The sequence below is a fragment of the Macrosteles quadrilineatus genome, unplaced genomic scaffold, assembly GCF_028750875.1.
Source record: "Macrosteles quadrilineatus isolate MER2022 unplaced genomic scaffold, UCM_ALF_1.0 Scaffold_8__2_contigs__length_117827958, whole genome shotgun sequence".
Classification (NCBI taxonomy): Eukaryota; Metazoa; Arthropoda; class Insecta; order Hemiptera; family Cicadellidae; genus Macrosteles; species Macrosteles quadrilineatus.
The window spans coordinates 26,870,375-26,893,949 of NW_026542601.1; the positions used below are offsets into that span (position 1 = coordinate 26,870,375).

Below are 23,575 nucleotides of genomic sequence, written 5' to 3' on the forward strand. Positions count from 1 at the left end.
TCAAATTGTAATTGGACACTAGTAAATACTAGTGCACTTGTTGCTACCTCCCCCCTTCGGTTTCATGTATTCCTCTCAATCAGTTCAAACCTAGGAGGATCATTAATGTTAATTAATGTTAAATCCTCCTAGATTCAAACCTGAAACACCCAGATCGAAACTCGCCTGTCGTTATTTTACCATCGCCTTTTTTAAAAATATATTTTTCAAAAAAGAAATATTATATTGATTTACTTTTGATTTTAAAAATGTTAACGTTTTATTTTGTTAAAGATTTATGGTGATACGTAGGCTAAATATTGTGGTGTAGCAAAGTATATTATATTGTAGTTAAGTGTTAAATTTTGAAATTTTAGGGTGAATCGAGATGAATCTTTGTTTATAACATGGGTCTCTCCTACCTTAACATACATACCAAGTTTCATAAACATCGGTTGGAAAAGTGCAAAGATAAATATTTGTATGTAAAAAATACAAAATGGTGGATATCTGGTTAACGAAATTATTTTGGAAAAAATGTTATCCTTGGTTTTCTGTTTATTTTGACCCAAGGAATTACTAGGTAAAGTATCTCCCCGCTTATTTTAACACCCTGTTTATGATGTATTCTTATAAGTGAAAAATGTAAGCTGGTAATACAAAAAGATGTTTTATAAATAATATGAATGTACTGGTGATCTGTATATTAATCTTTTTCTTGTCCTTAGAACTGTAAATTAAAAGTCCACTCAGCAGTCGCATCGTACGATGTAGTTCTTTCCATGCGTTGCGAAATGCTAAATTAGTAAATTTTCCGTCCTCTTCAACACAAGTTATCTATTGAACCACTGAATGTAAAAAATCCAAAAAAATATATTTTACACATCACACTTTTGGCTACAACTTTGCCACAGACAAAACCTCTCTAACCCAAAAACAAAAAAAATCTCGCATGCTAACTTTTCATGTTAGAAATCACGATTTAAAACTATTTCACCATACAAATCAATTTTTATTAATTAGATCGGTAAATAGTTTAAATATCCAACAAAATAGTCATCGAGTAGGACTAACCAAGAAGATCTGTGCCAAATTTCAAAATTTTAGCACAACTTCAAGTACACCAAAACACGAAATTATTGAAGTCATGCGTCGAGAGGACTATCGTTGTTTTTAACAGATTATACTTTTGACCTTCCGGCACTGTTGACTCAGCGAAACTGAACTTATATTTTATCTTATTTTGTTATATTAAAACTGCTGTTGCATTAGGTCAAATTCCCAATAGGTCAATTGCTTTAACATAGACTACGGTTTTAGCCCGGACTGTACTATTTGACTTGCTGGGATTTTTGATCTACAGACACTGCAAACATTGTAGTTTTTGACCTAGCGGCACAGGTATAAATTATTTGACCTTCCGGGACTGTTGACTTTCTGCAACGCGTCCGTTATAATCCTTTAATGGTGCCGAATCACGAGAATGAGTAAATTTTGCCCTGGTGACATTTCAAATAATACGCGAAAAAATTACGAAGTTTGTTTCTGCGTCCTGTAGCTTCTCGACTATTTACGTTCTTTGGAAAAATCAGGAAAATTACTACAAAATTAAATTAAAAAATGTACTTCGGAATAAAAAAAAATATTTTAATTTAATCAATCAATATTATAGGCTCAAATAAGTAACCAGTTTATTTTTAAAATTGACTAACTGGTAGGGTACTTGTAAAACCAGGAGAGGGCACGGTTTACAGTTACCATTGTGTATCACAGTTTTTTGTCGCTGCTTGGATAAAATTAGCTGTTGCCATGCAAAAAAAAAATAGTGCTGCACTCTGTTGGTAAACCATATTCCTTTTTAATGCTATTGAATATCATAGAACCAAATTTTGTAGTTGAAACAGCTGGTAAAATTCGATTGCAGTACCAACTGGATTTTCCTCTAAAATTTCCAATCTCAATAATTTGAGCCACTGGCTTCTTTTTTCTTTTAGATATGAATACTGACAAGGTTAACATGGGAATCTCCAGAGCCACATATGGTGGAACCCGAAAGGATCTTTGACATAAGGGTAATAATATATATGTTAATCGGGAACGTAAGCTATCATCATACCAAATTTCAGCTCAATCCGACCTCCGACAAGTAGTTGATGCGTGATTGAACTTCAAACAAACAAACACACAAACTTCCACATTTATAAAATTAGTAAGATATGATATATACACAAACCTGCAACTGAAAGGACAACCCTAATTTTTACAGAGAGTAGACTTAATTAGGAAATTTACCAAACATACATTTATTTGTATAGGTTTTTGAAAACATGAAAATGATCTTGAATTGAATGCGTTGTTGATTCCAATAAATTACGAAGGACGAATAAGGAACTATCCTGTATCGTCCAGGCCACAAATTAAGAATTTCAGTTCAAGCTTTATTTCACATATTCTTTACGAAAACGGTCCCGTGTAGTTGCAATGACGAATGACTAGACCAAAAACAACTCTTTCGATGAAATCCTGAGTAATCAGATCCAATATATAAAGAGTTTATCGACGTGTTCATTTTTGTATTTTCATGCTCTATTATGTTGAATAAATATATACTGTATCCCTACTTAATATGCCTCTACAAACATTTTGAACAGATGGTAAAAAAATAAATGTTTCCAACTCCAACATACTTAAAGATATTACAGCTACATGCACAGAGTGCAGACGACAATCAATTCAAACTCACGAGAACGGCGGGAAACGCGTATGAAAATTATGACAGCTACTACACCTAGAATGGTCTGCCAGTAGTATTATGAAGAGGAAAATCTCGTGAAAAATGAATGGATGAATCTCGTTTATTGAAATTGACTGAACCATAAAGTAGAGAACTATAGGTTAAGTTTCGTTTCGGGTCAGCAGGCCTCATAGTACGCTGATAAACAGCGAATTAGTGTGGAACTATTTTTCTCGTGCGGTGGCGGCGGAAGGATCGCCGTCGGCTGCCGAGTGCCGCTGCTCATCACTGGAACGGAACTTTGCGGCGAGCGTCGTGTTTTGTGTTAGTGTTCGCGAGGGTTCGACCGTGTGAGTGTATCGTGTCGTTCGTTCGTGTGCTGTGTTTCCCTGTGTTGATGTGTAGTGTATCTTGAGTACAGGAATACACCCTGCCTACCCGGTGAGTTGTGTACTCGAGTATTTATCGGGATAACCCAAAACCCGCCCCTGTTCTAGCAGTCATTCATTTCTCATTTGTTTACATCCCGTTCTCTAGCAGAAAGCCCGAGTGTTTATTTTCAGTTGCTGTTGTCTACCAACGTACTCGTTTAAACCTCTTTGTTCAGTTACGGTGATATTCGTAATGTATATTTGCTCGACATTTTTGGCACCTCGCAGAGGTTGGTGCCCCCGCTAAGGGAGGTTATTGATTTTATGCTGTGCGTGCGTACCACCTCTCTCGCTGGTTTTCTTTACTACTCTTACACATTTTCTTTTATTAAAACTAGTATCCACACGTTGCTGTATGTTTAGTTTTAATTAGTTGTACATTTATGGTTTGTCATTTTTCGTTGGATGCAGCACTTGTTATCGATCCCAACCACGGTGTTCAAGTCTCCCCCAGTTTACCACCCCCAGTTGTTTTTTCGTTGAATTTGAACGATAAATTATTTTCATGGCGTGTACAGTCTACGCAATTTAACAACTTTGCTAAATTCAAATTTCTTTCACTTTTGAAACGTAGTTTTAACGTACGTAGATATTGAGAAACTAAGAAGCAAATTTGGTGCCCCACCCCTATAGGTAGGTAGCTAAAACGTTGTTTGACTTGTTAGCCCACAATGTTATATGGACCACCAATGAATAACATTAGTAATGCGGTTATGTGTTTGTAAAATAATTAATAGGCCTAGGCCTACTATTTTGGGTATTTTAAATACGGTAATGAAGACAAATTATCATCGAAAATGATCAGTAAGGCAAATTCAACAAAATACTATATTGTGCGAGATAGTCTAATGATTCCATTACCAAGTTTTAATACGTATAACGGCAAATCTCGTGTTTGATTGGCTACACCAATAATTTATAATATCCAAATAAACTAAGGTCAAATTTACGGTTCAATTTTTTTTGTACACATTTTTAAACAAACTCGTCGTTAATAATACGCCTGTAAGTTTATGGATATCACATTGGCATTATTATTCACTTGCCGTATATTTTTCATGGGCGTCTTTATTTTTGAGAACATTTAAAACTTAGAAAATACGGAGTTTTTCTATAGTTTCTATAGCCTCTAGACCTAGTTACAGAGCGTCTCCTATGTAGGTGGGTGCTTTACGTTTCATTCATCAAGTACGGTAGGTTGTATAGTCTATTTTATTTCCGGTTATGTTTAGACAACGGAAACTTTCTGAATACACCCCTGAGGAAAAACAGGTTTGAGAATCACTAAACTTGTGTGACTCCAATCAAACAGCCGCAATTACATGTTCCGGCGGAAGTCCGGCTCGGCGGATTTTCAATCAACACCAAAGTGTTGGCTAAAGTTAACGTTTTTAGTACCTAAGCTAAAAAACAATTCAGCGACTAATTTATGCTACCCTATGCAGAATATTGTTTAGTATTTCGTTAGAAACACAAGAGCTCCCGATGTTCGCAACTATTGATCTAGGCCCTTGAATTGGACGGTATCAAAGCCCCCAGGTGGCTGGATGATATTGGAATAACAACAAAAAGGCTCTATTTATTGGTGAAATTTTATTAACATGTGCTATTCTTGACCGAATTGTTGAATTTTTCTGTATCACATAACAAATAATGCTAGTTTCTAACCGCAATTGAAACATGTCTCGATAACTTCTGTGTCTGAAAACTTAGATTTGTCTCAGTTGTCCAATTATTGTTTAGGCCTACCACCCAAGATGCCAACTCCAAGATAAATATTTTTTTAACGGATTAAAAATAATTTAGACTAGCTCTAAACGCTCTATGAATTTTATCTCGACCATCAATGGTTTTCATCGACATTTTCCATCCAACTAATGTTGTCAGTGTTCTTGCTTAGAAAATAGCATCACAAATAGTAATGGTGTCGCATTTTGTGGAGAACGGTTCTAACTTGAATAATGTTATCTGTAGCCTATTTATTTGAAGATTAAGTTTTATAACACAATTTATAAATAAGCTTCTGCGTAATCGTTATGCCAATCATCCTTAAGCGGTGTTCACTGGGACACTTTGTGCCTTTTTTGTCATCCAAAACCACTCTATACGACTTCTGATGGCTGTACGTCATTAACTACTGTACCAGTAATATAATTGCCATATGACAGTATAGTTCTCCCACAATTTCCAATGAACTACTGGTATTGAATTTGCTTGAGAATATCTAGTTTTAAATTCAAATGGTACAAATTTCTGTAGTCCTAATTCTTCAACAGTTGAAACAACGATTCCTACCAAAATTCACCACAAACAACCAGGTGTAACCAGACATGTCAAACACGTGAAACTGCTTCAAGCTGTATTACCCAAGTTAGGCTTTTGCTGGAGAATGAAAATCTTTGTAATGTTATTGTATACGGTACAGTTTATTAGGTGTTAGATTTGTTATACCCCATCCAATATGTCATGTCACTCATTGTTACCATCTAGTGCATAACAGTCCTACAGTAATCATAATAACTATAATTTGTTGTGTGTAGGCTATCCGATAAAACAATATTGTGTTAGTTTATCAACCCACATCATAATATTTAATCCAGATTTGTTTGAAGGTTCCAAAGTATTATTGCACTCCCCTCTTCACGGACACAAAAATAACAATAATGTCACATGTTAATCACAATTAATAGGTCGGCCACAACAATTGTACTACAGTGTAGTAATTCTTACTTAGTGCCTCGCGGGGAATGACCCCCTGTAGCCTGTAGGTGTGAGGCTGGCCTATAATGGACCGTCTTATCAGTAGATCTCCCATCATAATTCTACACAGGTACGATCAGCTGTCCGTGCCGCCGTGCGTCGTCCGCTACCGCATTCACGTACAATCTGATTGTTGACGTGAATTGTAAATAGTCCCTGTCTGTCTGGTCACGCGAACAGCTGTGAATGAGCGTATATGGAACAGCTGATAAACCGAATAATTGTCTAAGCAGTAATTAACCGTCAGAATATAATTGATAACAGATTATAATGATACAGTAAATTATGTTATCTATATATTAATTTGAAACGGTTTTTCTTTGTGACAGCTATTTTGAGAGAACGGCTGGGCGTAGAAACTCGGTAGAGGTGTCTAAAGAAAGGTCCAAGTCTGTAGATGAGCCATCAAAAGAGAAACATGGAGAATTCCCTCGGGGCTCTGCCCCAATGGCCTTTAAATTCCCATCCCATATTATTCTTATGGAGGAAAACGAGGTTTTTGTCACAGCTAATTTGAGAGAACGGCTGGGCGTAGAAACTTGGTAGGGGTGTCTAAAGAAAGGTATTGGTCTGTAGGTGAGCCCTCAAAAGAGAAACGATGTAAATTTCCTTGGGGCTCTGCCCCAGAGGCCTTTAAAGTTCACTCTGCAATTTCGTTTACATTTCGACCATATGGATAATTTTACACTACTTTTAATGAACCAGCTGTTAATATTAAAATTGTATTCAAAGGTCTACCGAAACTGTCAAAATTAAATGTTTACATTATTATTTATTATTTTAAATGGATTCTCCACTGCATGGCAAGTTTTTTATAGTTTCAACAAAATGATGAATATATGATACATTTGAAATGTTTTGTTCAAAAATCTATGCTTTATTGCTCTTAGAAAATTTTAAATTATGAAATAAGTGTGACTTATCAATTTCAAAGGAACATATAACTATTCCTTATCGGGTTAGCTTATACATATTGTAAGGTTGGCACTTGCCTTTTTTTCCTACTTTCAATCACCATTTATTTTTAAATTCAAGAAAGAACACCTGAGATTCATTTATTGGTATAACAGTTTTTGATAATCGGGTTGAAAATTGTGTCATAGATGAGTACGTTAAAGGATGAGAGCTGTGTTCAAGTTTTGGAATAGACTAACTACGGAGTCTATGGTTTTGGTAAAGTACGTGAACTAATGTCAATTCAGGTATTTAAAAAAAATGTGTACACAGTTTTTACTTTGATGTACACATGCAGCTAGGTTGAACAACGCATCTAAACCTCACTACATACAAAACATTCGGAAACAACAGTGTCATCACATCTCATCGCATTTGCATAATTTGTTACCAATGCTGGACTAGGTTATGGATTTGGTTCCGCAAATGTTCAAGATTTGTGATAAAATTTCCGACAATTATGGTTCATTCCAATCCACGAAATACATGCACAGCTTTATGTGATCTATATGGCCAAGGCAAAACTACCCCATAAGTTAATGAATTATCAAGTAAGAACAGGATGATTAAATACATGGGTCGATGTGGCAAGAGAAGGATTTAAAATTGCTGAAATCGAAGTAAGAATGTTACTGTTTTCTGGAGAATCACATATTTTTATCAAAAAAAGATGAAGATTTATTTATAAATCCGGATACAATCTGAATGATTTTCCTAAAGCAGATGGAATTAGTGGTTAGTAATAAATATTGACTCTTTCCGTAACATGAGAGACTAATTATATGAACTCATTCTCCCATATAGTGAAAGTGGCTTTGGTATGAAACAAACTCATGAACAAACAATTATAAGACTCCTAAAAAATCTTTTGGGCAACCTAAAGCCGATAAAAAGAAATGTAGGAAATATTGTGTTAAACGAATTCATCAATCACGTTTTTTAGGGAACACAATCGTCATACTTATTATTGCTTATCCTCCCTTCATATAACTAAGATTTTAATGACTTCACTCTATCCAACGCAGTTAGCTGAATTTACATAAAACCTCAAGATTAACCGTCGATTTCGACGGGGTTCCACTAGTATACCTTAAATTGTAAAAAAAATTTAAACAATATTGCTTGCTACAGTCAAAATATATTGCAATACACTGAAATTCGAGCATTAAAGATTTAACTATCAACACATTTCATTCTGAACACCCCAATGATTTATGTAATGTGAAGTCATGTTTATAATTTATTTGTTTATTCAAACACGGACCTTATGAAGTACCGTACTTAAATACCTTAAAAACGTATGACTATATCTATGGGAATTTAAACGTTGGATTATACTGATTCCATGAAATTATTGTTACCGTACTATTAGATACCGTTCAACCACTAATTGAATTTAAAAAAATCTAGGCAGTGCATGAATATTATGAAATTTATTACTCCTAGTAAATATTTTGCGAAGAACACATACCAGTCATACTTTTTATCTGAACTCGTTTATTGAGATTTCTGTAAAGCAGTTTAGGCAAATTGAAAATTGTTTTTCAAGTCGTGATAATTAACCAGCAGCCTTGTATAGTTTCATTGTTTAAATTTATAGAGGATTTTATTATATATTGAATGGTGTTAGCCCAATAGTCGCAAACGCAGGGCATTGCCATCTCAGATGCACCTGTACTCTGTTCTCAGCGCTGCCTTCTGCTTCCCGCTCCAGTGGCTGCATAGAACGCGCCATATCACTCTGCTTCCAGCCTTTGTCGGCGCGACACCGACGGAGCGCAACAAAATAAATAAACTACAAAAAATAATCCGTTTGACAAGAATGTGTGTTTTTTGAAACGGAGAAGTTAAAAGGAGAACATCTGTGACAATAAATTCTGCTTTAGCTGTGTAGGGTTGTGTATGGAATTCAGTATTGGGTTTGACGAAAGGAAAGACGGAGTACATCCATTTGTGTGACCCAATTTTTCTATCCGATGATTTAATAAATCTTAGAAGGAAATAGGGCCTAGGTATTCGCTTAACAGTAATATAATTCGAGCTACGCTAATTGGAGAAATTCGTTGGCTGGTCTTAAATTTTAGCAGTAACAACGACATTGGTGGTGCAAAACATTTTCCGGTATTTTACTTGCTTTGTGACACCTCATGAAACCGTTCATTTCAAACACACTTCTTTCCAGACTCTACTCTTTTATGTAAATGCTTAAAGGAACCTTCGGGGGGAATTGAAACACGTAACTTGCGTTCATGGACTAGCGTTACTACTGCATACTTGCAGTAGGCCTAATATATAATGGGGTTGTTGTGCTTAAGATCAATGCATGTAGCGTCTAAATGACTCTTGTCTGTGGTTGCAGGGTGGACGGATGCAGCAGCACTAGCAGTGCGAGGATGTGGCCCTTGTTGTGGCTGTGTGCGGGGCTGTGCGCCTCCGCCGCCGCCGCCACAGCACGTCGCTCTGTGGACGTCATACCTCACGACATCCATCCAGGATACAGCATCAAGAAGTTCTGCAGCGACCAGTCGCTCAACTATAGACTGCTGGAGACCGGCTTCTCCCAGTTCTTCACCGTGTTAGAAGACGGTTTAGTGATGACCACAGCGGACTTGAGTCCTCTAGTGAACAGACCTGTGAACCTAGTGGTCCTGGAAGAGACGCCCAACGCGACGGCGACGCACACGTTGCAGCTGTACGTGCTGGACAGACGGGACATGCTGAGGTTCCCTCAGGACGTGTACGAGGGCGTGACGGTGCGGGAGAACGCGCCGGCGGGCACCGCGGTGACGGGCCTACCTGTGCTGACGGTGAAGGGCGGCGGCGCGGGCGGTCTGCCTATCAAGTATACGATCGTCGCGGGAAATACCGACAACGCGTTCGCAATGAAAAACGTAGAGTATACGAACAGTTCTGTCGGTGGAGTGACGTTGGTGACGAAGAAACCTCTCGACCGTGAGAGCATCGCCGCGTACACGCTCACTATCCAGGCGAGTGACGGGAAAGATATCGACAAAGCTGTGACCAAAGTGCAAGTGAACGTGGAGGACGAGAACGACAACAGTCCGGTGTTCAGTCAGAGGGTCTACAGGTTCAGTGTGAGCGGACTGAGGAACCTGGCTGCCAACGGAACGGAGTGGAAGAGGTTCGCCGCTGTAGGGAGAGTGTCGGCGACGGACGCGGACGGTGACAGAGTGGCGTATCGTCTGGCGGTGCCCAGCGACCTGGTGGTGATAGTTCCGCAGACAGGAGACCTGCTGCTGGCCGGGGAGCCTCCAGAGTCCGCAGCCCAGGAGGGGTTCGAGTGTGAGCTGACAGTGGAGGCCCACGACCTGAGAACGCCCAACAGAGTGTCCCAAGCACCCGCGCAGGTCTGGCTGGAACTGAACCCCTACGACGAGGACCTGCAGAGCCTAGACTCTCCCCACAGGATATCCAAGAGACGAGTGACCCGCGCAGTCAGACCCACTAAGAGGATCGAGTTCACGGAGGCCGACGGTGAACAGGAAGGCAGAATAGTGTTTCAACTGGAGAAAGAAACCGAGAGAGAAACGTTCAAGATTCGAGATGAAAACCCGTGGGTGACCGTAGAACCGAACGGTGCTGTTAGGGTGAAGAAGAAGTGGGACTACGAGGAGCTGGGACCTGAGAAAACCATCGACTTCTGGGTGACGATCACCAATGCTGCGTCAGGAGGTGAGTCGTGTTGCTATCTTGCATGTCAGTCATAAACACTAACAAAAACACTACACATCATTTTCATTTCATTACCTGTACGGTAATGACATTAAAAAAAATGGTTTAGTACGATGGCATTTTTGCCAATCTTCAGATGAACCGTGAACGATATTCTTGAAACTACACAAGATGCAAGTAATCTAGATAATTCCTGTACTTATCGAGATTCTCAATGAGTTGACAATTTAACTCTTTTATTAACACATTAGTTTCACTCAGTGCTGCTATCATACCCCACTTAACATTTATTTACGATTCGATGTTTTTCGCCATGTGTTTGTGTCGAGAAATTGCTGTTTACATGGCTTTACACCAATTTACCGGTCATAAACCCGGCCTGTATAGCCTACCATAATAATAGCCTCGCGCGGGTCGGCGCGCCTCTAGCCTCTCAGCAGGCCCCTGGTGGGAACAACGTTTCCGGGTGTTTCGACATCTGGCTCATATCCATCACGTTTTCGTGCCTAGAGATCAGCCTGAGACATTGCTGGGGCAGAACCAAGTTTCTTTTGCACTAGATTGTTCCTGGGTTTGTTGGATTGCCTTCTCTATACTTGAGAAGGGAATGCGTATGATTGAGCCCTCCTCAAGGATTTGCTGATTGTGTTCTGTAGGCTAGTTAAATTTAAAATTCATCTGAGAAGGGTGAATTATACTTGTTAACTTAATAGTTTCAAGGTTTTATAAATCATACTTTGTTAAAGAAATGCAGTCCCGGTACACAAAAATGGGATTTTATATCAAATAAACTAATAATATATCCCTCAAATAAAACTGTGCTCAGACATGCCGAGGAAAATAATTTGACAAAATATCAATGCACATAAATTGGATGATTTCCATGTTTGGTATTAGCCAAAGGCTCAATTTGGAAAATAGATAAATCCCAATGCAATCCTTGTACGTAAACAAGAAATGCAGATTTCAAGTTGATGTAACGAAGAATCTCCCAGTTTGGAGAAAGTTACTCTTTTGATAATACGAAATTTAAATATTAAACAAGCCAAGGTAAAGCAAGACTCGACAAGATCGTATCGTCAAAGATTGAGTTGCTCCCGTGTTTCATATTCGTGTAAGGTAAATGACTTGAAGGAGCGGCAACTCTCAGGTGAGGGGGAGGGGGGTTAGAAAGGTTAAAAATGTTGATTGATGTCTGGGTGGGCCACAGCGCCTTGTCATAGTGGTGGTGGTTTAGGTTTGTGTCAGCAATCGGTAGTACTGGAACAGACAATCTGCAAAGGTGTAAATAATGTTACCTAGAAATATCCCTTGTCTGTGTGTACAATATTCCTTGTCTGCATGTTGTAAGCTCGTCTTGGATTTTCAATCGTAAATATTAATCAGAGACTTGACCTACTACTGGTATATAGGCGCCCTATTTAAAAGAAAAAAAAAACACGGTAATGAAATGGACAATTTTTGAATTTCTTAATGTTTATTTTCAAGAACCAAAAGGTGAGCCCTATAAAATTGTTCATTACGCTGTAACCGGTCAAGTTTAAAAAATGTATCCTTCCAATTTTCCTTATGCTATAGAGGTTGGCGTACTCGACAACGTAAATTTTTGTCTTAAAACTATTTTAAACTTTAACATGGAGAAAGGGGTGTCAACTTCAATAGTCAAGTACAACCATGTTAAAGCATTTTTTAACCACAATGTACAACATGGTTTTCTAAACAATAAAATATTGAAATATTTAATCCGTCGTGCTTTAGAAACTGTATTTGTCTTTCCAAACCGTGTAATATTGTACATTTTGCCAAGAATCACAGGTGTAATCTAACAAAACTCGCACAGCTGCAAGCCAATCCATCACGGGACTCACTTTTAATTGAAACATTCCAATTAAAACTTTGTGCTGTATGGTCTTGAAGTAGAAAATTGCTGAACATTTTCATCGAAAGAGTTTGCAGTTTTATCCAATTCCGCTACAGTTTGACCTTTAAGCACGAAAGGCCCGGATTAATGTCGCGTTTCGACCAAACAGCTGTCGTTGGTTCTGGCATCTCGTTCTTATCTGCCCTCGGCATCGGTCGATTCTTCATTCAGCTGTTCTTTCATTGAGGTAGATAGTAAAATATATGTAATGCTTTATGTTACTTCATGTTGTAAGCCAGTGTTATTGATTGTACACATAGTATCACCTCTAAAATGTACAACCCCCTCTTCCCTTGGTACATCTCATAAATAGGGATGGAAATATGCTGTACATTAATCAGGCAGGGTGGTCCAAAGCTTATCTTGAGCAGAATTCACCCCCACCAATGGAGAAAATAGGGCAGATCTTTCTCTAGAGAACAACTTTCTGTATCGCAGAACGTGCTCCACTAAAGCTATAAGATAATTGTTGGAATTAAAAGTAAATAACGGAGTGATACATTTATCTACGGTGGTTATTATTTATGAAAAAATCGGTGCAAGCAGTAAAATTAATGGTTTTTATCATTGTGTTTTCTAAAAATCTTCAGAGGATTATTTAAAACCAAAAGACCTTTTTCTTCTCTTTACTCTATAAACCTTACGTAAGCCTGTCTTGGATTGGAACATTCTTTATGAAATTACCTCGTTGCCACATACCCTTAAATCGTATAAAGTTGATTTATAAAATCTTTGAATGATGATAAAATATTTAAGAAAACGTTGAATTGAGATTCCGCTTCTATCTCACCATCACATAGCATTATGAAAAATACCTCTAAAAGTGAATTGAAGGAAAACAATTCAAATTACAAACACACCCTGCATAGTGTCGACATTTGACGTTGTAGTAGTATTGTAGTATTGTAGTATTGTCGTATCATTGTATTGTAGTAAGTGCTAGGGCGACGACGTCGTATTGAGTAAGACAATGCGACAATAGGCTCAAGAGTCTCATCATGCATGATAGATGCGTAATCACACTCACACTCACACAGACACATACACCACTACACACACACACATACATCGGGCCTAATTAAAACAGCCCCTGTAGATATAATGACTGAGTCAGGTGCTCGGCTCATCTCGACCCTCCCAACCCTTCCATTTGCGAATTGCGAAACACATTACATGATACTTTGCACCAAATTGAGGATAGTTTTGAATATACCACGTACAGAACAATTTGTTTGTCAATATATGCCTTACCATTGAATATTACTTGCCAAGAATTACTAATACTATCAAGTAATTAAGTAATGCCTGGATATTGTTTACAGTAACAAATGTGTTTGCCAGTGTACACATACGAAAATTTCACCCAGACATTCAAATTTAATCTATATATGAATGAGATTTATGCCAAACCCGATTAACCTTATCCCGGAAATCCAGGTGAAGTAGAATACATTTCGGAAGTATCATTTTATATCCGTGGATACAGTTTCATCTAATGCCTGCCGTCCTGCCACTTGATAGCGTAGTGTATCTAATGGCAGGGCTGTAAACGGATTGACCATACCTGGCCGTGTTAATGGTATTAATGGCTCCGACACGTCCACAGGGCATCTCTACTAATGGAGCACCCTGTGCGTATACAGCTTTTATTTAGATTTTTAATACCAATTAAAATTGTTAACATCTACGTATAGTGCTCATCATCTAACTGCGCTTAAATGGTAAAAGTGTTAACCGAGTCCTATGCTCTGTGACCGAGTCTCATGGTTATGGAAGCCGATAATTTTTTGTCAATATAGTTTTAGACGTGAAAGGTTTATTATTTGACAATATATTTCTGCTGTAGTTTTGCACAGATAGTACAGCCTCCTTCATTGCAATATGTGTTTTAAAATTCAATGTAATTACAATATAACAAGTAAAAAACAATGACTTACTTTTTCCATTGAATTTGAATACTAGGGTAGACACCCCAACTATGCGGACTAGCTGTATCCAATTGACCATAGTTGAATAAGGCGCTCACGGAGTTTGATTTTGTACAAATTATATTTGATCCCTTTTTGTTTTATGTATTTATAACTTATGTGACGTTAAATCCACTATGGTTTGCAGTAAGTTGCTGTTTTAGTGTAATAGGGTTTGGTTTGGTATCAGTACTGTATATATGACAAAATGAGTGCTGTAATTAGAACTTGGGAATGCTAGCTACCGTACTGTCTTACAAACTCCCGTACTTTAATTCGTTTTGCTTCATAATAGAGCGTGCGTATTTGAAACAAAAAGCGCAAAAAAATGTGCACAATTAATGTGCAAAAGTTGTAATTGTGATTTAATTTGCTACGGCAACAACGTACAGTTGCGTAAAGCTAAAATGTTAACGTTAGTCTAATAACCTTTTAATTTAACGAAGATGCCATTGATTACGGATAACGTAATGACGTAATGTTTATATTCAGTGAAAACAGTTATAAAGTATTTAAAGAGATTTGTTTATCTCCGGGTTCATACCACGTTGCAACCCATGGATAAGACCAGCCTTAAACAAATAGCAATCTCTTGCACATGTCTATACCCACGTCACTACACACCACAAAGGTCACACAAAGGTCATAGTTACATCTGCATATGTTGAACACGACGTGCGATTATCGATAACTAAACATCGATTGTTCAATGTATGCAAATCGAGTACTGTATGTACACGATGAAAGTATTAGATATGTTAGATTGCAGAATTATACAGAGGCAAATCATTGGTATACTGTATCAAATAAGACACGACGTTTCTTAGGCTTTCTGCTTATCGTCATCTCATCAGCAGAAGCCAATTCCCAACTGCAAGTAGGATTGCTTTGATGAAGAGATTTCTAATATATTCAATCATTTGGTTCAATCGCTGGGTTTCTCGGAGTCGAATTGCGTTGCACCCCGTAGTACAGTATCGCTATTTGGTTCACCACTCAGTACATTGCTCAGCCCTCTACAAATGAAATGTATAAGGGAGCAGTTTTATTATTTTAATTTCGCAATTGGTGTGCTTATGGTTTAGTTTGTAAATTTTCTTTGTTTAGGAGTCGTGTTGTGGTTTACTAATGGTTTATTCTTATTCAACTTACTCTAACTAGATTTTAACTATATGCAACTACAATCGAGTAAAAAACAATAGCTTGTTCTCTGGTATAAAACACACATTAAATCCACATCACATCGTAAACTCCAGCCTAGAATAAAAGAAGAGAATTTAATTGACATTAGCGCCATCTTCATGGAACCAACATGAAACAATCGTAAGAAGATAGGTTACTACAGTAGTTCGTAAAAGGGCATTTTCACTAAAAGAATATCTAGTAAGATTTTTATCTGTTTAAATTGCACCTCAACGATGGCGTTCTCTGGTCGCCTTAAACTAATACTAGTTCATTTATTTGATAATTTTGCCAAAGAGCCTAAAACATGTGATTTCTATCAGTATATTGCTCCCCTAGTGGACATTTGGGGTTGGGAGCGACGCATTGCAGGGTTGTACGTGATAACGACTGCATTATACAACATACAACACAAGCAGTGGCTGGAGACATAGGGGATGTTCCTGGTAAACAGTGAACATAGGATCTGGAACCTATGACAAACTTTCTTTGATCTATAGCTAAAATTGTTTATAGTTTGGATAGCTGTTAATGAACCATGTGATACAAATTGATCGTTTTCGATCGAACTAGTTATTGGTGTTAAATGGAGCATTACGTTTTTTCAGTTGAAACATCATAATTTGCGCGTTAATGCTATACATCAATGAAACAGATCACCATTGAAATGGTTTATAAATATTTCCACTGTTCACCTTTTTAATCAACATCATTAATTTTTAACCAATGAAGTAGATAGATCATGACATTTTTGGGTGCCTTGAATAACAATTTATCATATGACACCCTTTCGCATAAATGTACTATATTTTTTCCTGAAAGTAAAAAAAAACCTGAAAGTGCATTTTGTTCTGCAATTTTTTTGCGTATAAGCATTTTATCTTGACCCAGCACTCGTAGATCGGTCATTTCGTAAAAATATTTGTGTAAAAATATTATTAGTTTTTCACATGTAAAACAATGACAAATATGAGCCAAATATGTTGTATTACGTATATCATTGATCAACCTATTTTCAACCTCTCATCTCCCTTACAATTTGTGAAACCGAATAAATATCTGACGGGAAATGTCTTGGCTGGCAGCGCGTGTAGATTGTCGAGTTGATAAATAATTCCAGAGCCATTCACAGAGGGCATGAGCGCAGTGCGGGTCGCTACTCGCTGTAAGGGATGAAAAGAGCACTTATCCACCCTCGACGCACAAAACGGCGCCCCAGCCTGCTGCAACGGGGGAAGCTGCGGGAACTGTGCGTCGAATCTCACAATTCCTCTGGAAATGAATGACTTCTCAATTTGAAATCTGGTGCGATTTGGGTACAGAATTTGTACGTTTTATGCGATTACATTTTGCGTCCAGTTTTAAGATGCAATAATTCCTAAATAAGGTAAAGTTCTTGTTTTATGAGCACTGCAATGAGAATGAACACAGTAGGAAATATATAATTTGTTTATTGGTTCCATACGTGTTTGTGGCTTTGGGCGGATAAATAAAAATACGTGTTGTTATAAAAATTCTCAGTATGACGTACGTAAAATTCACTAAACAAGTATTTCGATATTTTCTCTCTATGTTCTGTAAAAATAATACTATAGCAATATAAAAATTAAAACTGCACTACTTATTGGAAATGCTGTACATTTTTTACGAGTTTTGGCGTTATATTTTATTTAAATGATATTTTCGGAGGCTTATATCCCGATGTAAAAAAGTGGGGTACGAAAAATTGTTGAAACGAATTGTTTCATAGAAACCTAACGAATTTAATAAAGTAGAAAAGTATATTGTTTGTGTTATATTGTTTTGACCTATTATTCGTTGGGTTTAAATTTACGCGTAATTGGTTAGCGGGCATCGCTATGAAATTCGATATTGGGGTTTACTAGGCAAGGTACTTCACGATACTGTGACACTTGGTACTTGGCCTTGGTACTGTGGTACTTGGCGAGTACCAAGTGGTACTAAGAAGCACGCGCCGGATGCTGCGACTCCAGGAAGCCCTCGGTCCCTTTGTTCTCTCCCTCGGGAGCAAATTAAGCTATTGGACCCTCATTGTTCCCGTATGATTGTCGGATAACCTTGTTCTTCTCCTGGAGCTGTCACGACGTTATGATGGACTGGACGTTTTGACGTCTATGATTGAATCAGGCTTTGTTTTATCTGTGCCGAAACACTTGGGTTATATTTTTGATTAACTTGTTGATGTTATACTGATATGGTAGGTTTCCGCCATTGCTCATGTGTAAATGTAAGTGAAATGCATTTGCATCCAAAAATATTGCATACGTAAATTTTATTTGTGTAAACTTAATGTTAAAAACAATGAATTCCTTAGTTATGAACAGAAAAAAATAAAATACCATTAACTAGGACCTGTGCGTAGACGGAGGTGCCTATGGAGTATAGTACAACAATTGAAATTTGTTGAGAAGAAAAGAAGACTAGAGCGCTAGAGCTGTTACTGTTGTATGCTTAACGTTTAGGGAAATGTCAAAAATATTATATAAATAATAATCGTTATGCGCCATTATACATTATTATCATCATTGTACAAAAGTAAAGCACCCCACTGCTGGCAGTTTGTTTCTAATTCAATTAAATTACAATAAATTAATTTGTATTTTTACCTCATAAACGTGAATAATCTGATGCATGTTCTATAAATAATTATCGGAATAAATCATTCAAGTACAACAATAATTGTACTGTACAACCTTCAGATAATATGAAGAACTAGGAAAAAACTAGTAGATTGTATGTTTATTTTGCCTCATTGTGAAGGTCCAGAAAAACAAAATCTCCTTTTTAGGACACGCACAATTTTATTCCGTTTAAGTTTAAACATTTCATTATTGTCATCTTTGAAGTTTCTTGTTAAACGAAATTAGACGCCTTGCCTGGTTACAGGAAGGAATGAAGATAAATTGGTAAAGAGGTTTACCTGAGGTAAAACACAAAACTGCGACAACGACCAATTCTGCGATACTTTAAATTGAAACACGAATAACCTTTTGTAGTGGCAAGAAACAAAATTGGCGTTGTGATTGGAGACAGTCTACAAAGCTTTTAAACAATTTAATTTGTTTCCCTTTACACGTGGCGCATTATTTGACTTCTCTCAAAGGCGGTTTTACAATGCCTTGCTTCTTGTATGTAATTGACGTTTTATTGTGTGAATTTTTTATAAATATTGTGATTAATGTGTTATTTAGTTGGATATTTCTAATTGGGATGAGCAGTATAAATTTGAAACTTCCCCTCTTTTGAAACCCGAGTAGAATTCAGTATATGACTATACTGTATTGATGATTATTATTTATTATATTTAAAACAATTACTTTTCTTTTATAACTATAATGACTTACATGTTTGGTTTGTTCATGCTAAACGGAACTGGAGAACCCTACTGTGATAGTCAGAACACATTTTTCTGTGTAGAAAAACTGTACATAATTAATTTACAACTGTAGACAATTTGTTACAGGAGTACAGCACTGACGTTTTTCCAATAAAAAATTACATTATGTAAAGGCTAACCAGGTTTAATAGTAATTGTCAGTGGGATTGACAAAATACGTGTTTATGACAATGCATCTAATATTTAGCGTTTTCAAAATTTTACTGTGTCAAGGTATGCTGTGGTTTATCTAATGTGTATTGGTAGTATTTTGAGCAGATTAGGTGTGTTAATTCAAAACTATTTTTTTCAAACAAAAATACATTCTTTGTTCTATAAAATAATAGTGTCATGTATTCTATATTAAGAGGAATTTCCTCGTTTGTTCCAGTAAGAGTCATATGAACCGGATGATGTATGTGGGACAATCCGGTTTTACAATTTCGCTAATAAACATCCCTATTAACCCAATTAACACTGTTGGCTCTCACAGTGTAGTTAGCGTAACTGCACTCACACGTCATCCGCAACAGAACAGCGAATGTCATAGTTAAATGTGTTGTTGGACTAATTCAAGGTCCTTGGAAATTAAACTTGTTAAAGAATGCATTGTTATAGTATTCACCCATAGGGAAGCGAGCTGGTATTGTGGTTAGAGCGCGGGACTTCGGTCCCTGAGGTCCAGGGTTGAAATCCAGCTAAATTACCAATGGATTTTATCTAAGTGATAGTGCCGAAACCTCTAGGTCTAGCCTGAAGTAATGTGAAAAAAACCCGGACTCGTGACCTAGGAAAAAAAGTATTTCCCTTCCCATAGCCAATATATCTGCTGTTGACACAAAACATAATTTTCCTGAGTGGTATAAATTTGTATGGATAAGTTGAAGGTTTAACTTTTACTAAGTGATATGATGTAACTAATTCAAAGGAATCCATAAGTAATTTACCATATTAACATTGCATAAGTCTCGGTATTCTCTTTAGTTCATAGATTGGGGAGTGGAAGTGGGTTAATTAGGGGTAAAGAACTTGAAAATGTCATGTTTTTTCTCTAGTTTGCCTATTGGCAAGCTTAGTTTTAGTTATATATCGATGGTTTTTCCATGCAGCCTCATCGTTCAATATTATGCCTATTTAGGCTGCTGACCAGGTTTGTTCTCATTGATAATTCAACCCGATTTGTTCCAAATATAATTTCCTCTATTACGCATTGTAAAATAAAAAACCTTCAAACCTTCATTGAGTAGAGCTGCTTCCATCATCTCCACCCCGCGTTCCGGACCCACCTTCATTAGGCTAAACAGCTGACTCTAGATTCAATCTGGACTTCCGGTCATAAACAGATCAACCTCCGGTGGCGGTGATTGTTGCCGCTGTCCGCCAATCAGCTGACAGACATGGGTCACGTGACGAGGCGTGAAAGACGTGGACTTGGTGAATCACTTCTTTCCTTCTTTGTCATTCACTTGACCGGTGTTTATGACGAGTGACGAAAGAGGAAGCAATTCTGTAAATAATCGTTTCAATTCTTGGAATGACAATCGTCAATACAATAACTTCCTTGAAATTGATTGCATACTGCATCCAACCACGAAATGAAATAAGATTTAAATAATGTGTAGGCTACTTGCTACGGGATCTATAGAAGTAAATAATGATTGATATGGTAGACAAACTACTGATTATTATTCTGTGCCTACTCTCTTTTAGCTAAGTACTTACACGTTAGATATTAGTAAATCCAAAATGGTTAAAACTTCTCTTTAAAACATTTATAATGTACATAAGTCTTTCGATTCAGCTACACCAGGGTTTATTTTCACAGAATAAAGAAATAGAGACTACAATTACACCTGATTAGCCTTTACATAATGTTATTTTTCATTGGGAAAAGATTCAGTGCTGTTGTACACCTGTAACAAATTGTCTACAGTTGTAAATTAATTATGTACGGAATAAAGAGACATCATCTTTATCTCCCTCTCCCTTTCATCTGTTCAGCACCACAACTTTTCACCGAAGCTACGGGCAATCGTCATGGCAATGTCTGTCGGATTTGGTACATCACGAGAAATGGAGTCATTGTACAGTTAGGTCCAAAAATGCTTAAAGAGCCAAACTGTTACAAAGAAAGATTATATATAATCTTGAATGCTAAGTTGAGTGGGTGGATGCACAACGTGACGTCACTTTGACGTGATGGTCACGTGACGTGACGGTCACGTGTGCGTGGTCACGTGGTCACGCTGTTGCTGTCACGTCATGCCAGATCACTGTTATAGCTGGGAACGAAACTGACTGCTATAACATTACATGGCTCACCCACCGTGCAATGCACAGTGCTACACCTGCTGTAACATATATCATGTGTGGGGTGGCAAGGCTTATAGCGTAGAGTGCATTTCGTCCAATAACTTCAATCAAAGAAAGCTATCAAAAGAAAAGCATGCTGATGGTATAGGCCTAAATCTATGTAAAATAATCTTGGAAATGGGTAAACGTTTATTTAAGCGGCATTGAGGCTAGAAAATTAGAACTTAGCATAAATGACTAACTGCCTGATTTTGCAATATCACAGTAAATATTCGTACGTATCCTACTTGTGAGTGCACAAGATTGAGGCGCAGGTCGGTTAGGGTTGAAATGGACATTTAACCTTGGGGACATTTGACATTGGACATTTGTAATTGAACAATTGAATTGGTCTGGCAACGCATCAATGGCTATGCAATAATGCAGTGCTGGTGGTTCAGAGTCTACAGGAATCTGAAGGTCCACTTATACAAAAAATATGGTTCTCGTTCGAAAGAACGTTTTATGAATTGAAAACCTCCCAACCTCCCTCCCCTAAAAGACGCACACTTACATTTATCACTAAAATCATGGAAAGCACGTGCAATAGAAAGCTATATTGATATTAAATATAATTATATTTCAAAAACTCACCGGAGTCACCATTTATCGGTATATAAGTAAGAGGAAAGCAATTTTTGACAATGTCCGTGAATAAAGTTTTATCATCAGTGGTTGAGTTTGATGGCATATATTACCCCAGCACAAAGCAAAAGGTATATTATTCTATTTTGATCTCAGAAGGGGTGGGTTCTGTGTTATTGTTCGGTTGCTGGGATGATTCAACAGTGTATCGGTAGATGGCAGGCTATCACTTGCTGTGAGTGACACTGCACAATAATCGACGATAGCTCGCTCTCAGAGAGTGACAGAGTGACAGTGTTTGCGGTAGTAGACAGCAATGCTATCCTCGAGAAACTATTGAGATCCCCTTTAGTTCTGATCAAAAATACAAATTTATTTTTTCACGGAATTCAACTTCAAAATTCTAACAAAATCCCTTCTGTGTCAACTTGTATTCTTTCTTCACCCAAATCTTTACTACGACAAGGTGCTGTGGCCCACCCAGACATCAATCAACATTTTTAACCTTTCTAACCCCCCCCCCCCCCTTCACCTGAGAGTTACCGCTCCTTCAAGTCATTTACCTTACACGAATATGAAACACGGGAGCAACTCAATCTTTGACGATACGATCTTGTCGAGTCTTGCTTTACCTTGGCTTGATTGGTAGGCTATTTAAATTTTTGTATCATCAAACGAGTAAGTGGAAGCCGGAACATTCATCGTTACATCTACAATGATTTTTGCATTTTTTGTCAGCGCTTTACTTTACGCATTAAAAATTTATGGCTTTAGAGGGATTCAGTTTTTGCTTTTACTCACTGATGTGTGGCTACTTTATCCAATTTAACGTGATTTCCTTTTTGGTTTTTGGGAGTTGGAAATATATTCCTTATCACTGTATATAAGGGGTTTTCATGATAAAGTATCGTCTGAATCATTCGCATAAGCACGATTTAGTTTAATTTGATCCATACAGTACTACATACATGGATTCTGTGTCCTATGCTATATGTTCTGTGTGCTATCAATAGTGTCTATAATCAGATACAATTTCTGACAGTTGAGATCGTTATTAGGTCATGAACAAAAAACAGTGCCTTTAGGATGCTGAGTTGTAACAATAGTCAAAGATAAAAAAACACAAACACATACAGATGACACGAAACACATTTACCAATGTAAAACAACCAGCCTGGCTAAGTACAATGTAGTATACGATTGACGGGAGAAACGCTACTTGCGGAGTACGGAAGGCGAGTCAGGTGAGTCAAGACTATACACAGTGTTAAGTGGAATGCACTTTTGCTAAAATGCTGTTAGAAGTTTTTCTGTAAATTGAGTCATCATGTAGTAGCATTTTTTTGAACTAGCTATAGTTACATACTAAATAAAAAGGGGTGTATGTATATCTATAATTTCAATATACTGAAGGTTGCCAATTTTCCCACGTCTCTTCCACTACTCGCCATCAGACTGGGAGATGAATGGGCGGTTTTATAATACACCCTTATAAAAGTTTCACCACGCGCCCCCTCAATCAAGGACGGGGTAAAAAGCTGCAGACACATGGTCTGTCTCTCCCTACGCAGTGCCAGATGTGAGCTTCCCCCGTGTTCCGGTACACATTACACTTGCATT

The 23,575-nt window shown here is 37.5% G+C and overlaps 1 protein-coding gene across 6 annotated transcripts in view; it reads left to right on the plus strand.

Moving 5' to 3' along the window:
- The first annotated feature begins 3,016 nt into the window (after positions 1 to 3,016).
- The window catches only part of LOC129000963 (neural-cadherin), a 477,113-nt gene continuing 456,554 nt past the window's right edge, over positions 3,017 to 23,575 (plus strand). For 3 of the 6 annotated variants that reach the window (XM_054428064.1, XM_054428062.1, XM_054428063.1), the window contains exons 1-2: positions 3,018 to 3,154; positions 9,218 to 10,551. In XM_054428064.1, the coding sequence (XP_054284039.1) occupies positions 9,252 to 10,551 (1,300 nt within the window). In that variant the 5' untranslated portion in view covers positions 3,018 to 3,154; positions 9,218 to 9,251. Of the gene's footprint in view, positions 3,155 to 9,217; positions 10,552 to 23,575 lie in introns of all 6 variants that reach the window. The other 3 variants (XM_054428065.1, XM_054428066.1, XM_054428067.1) reach the window with 2 other exon arrangements.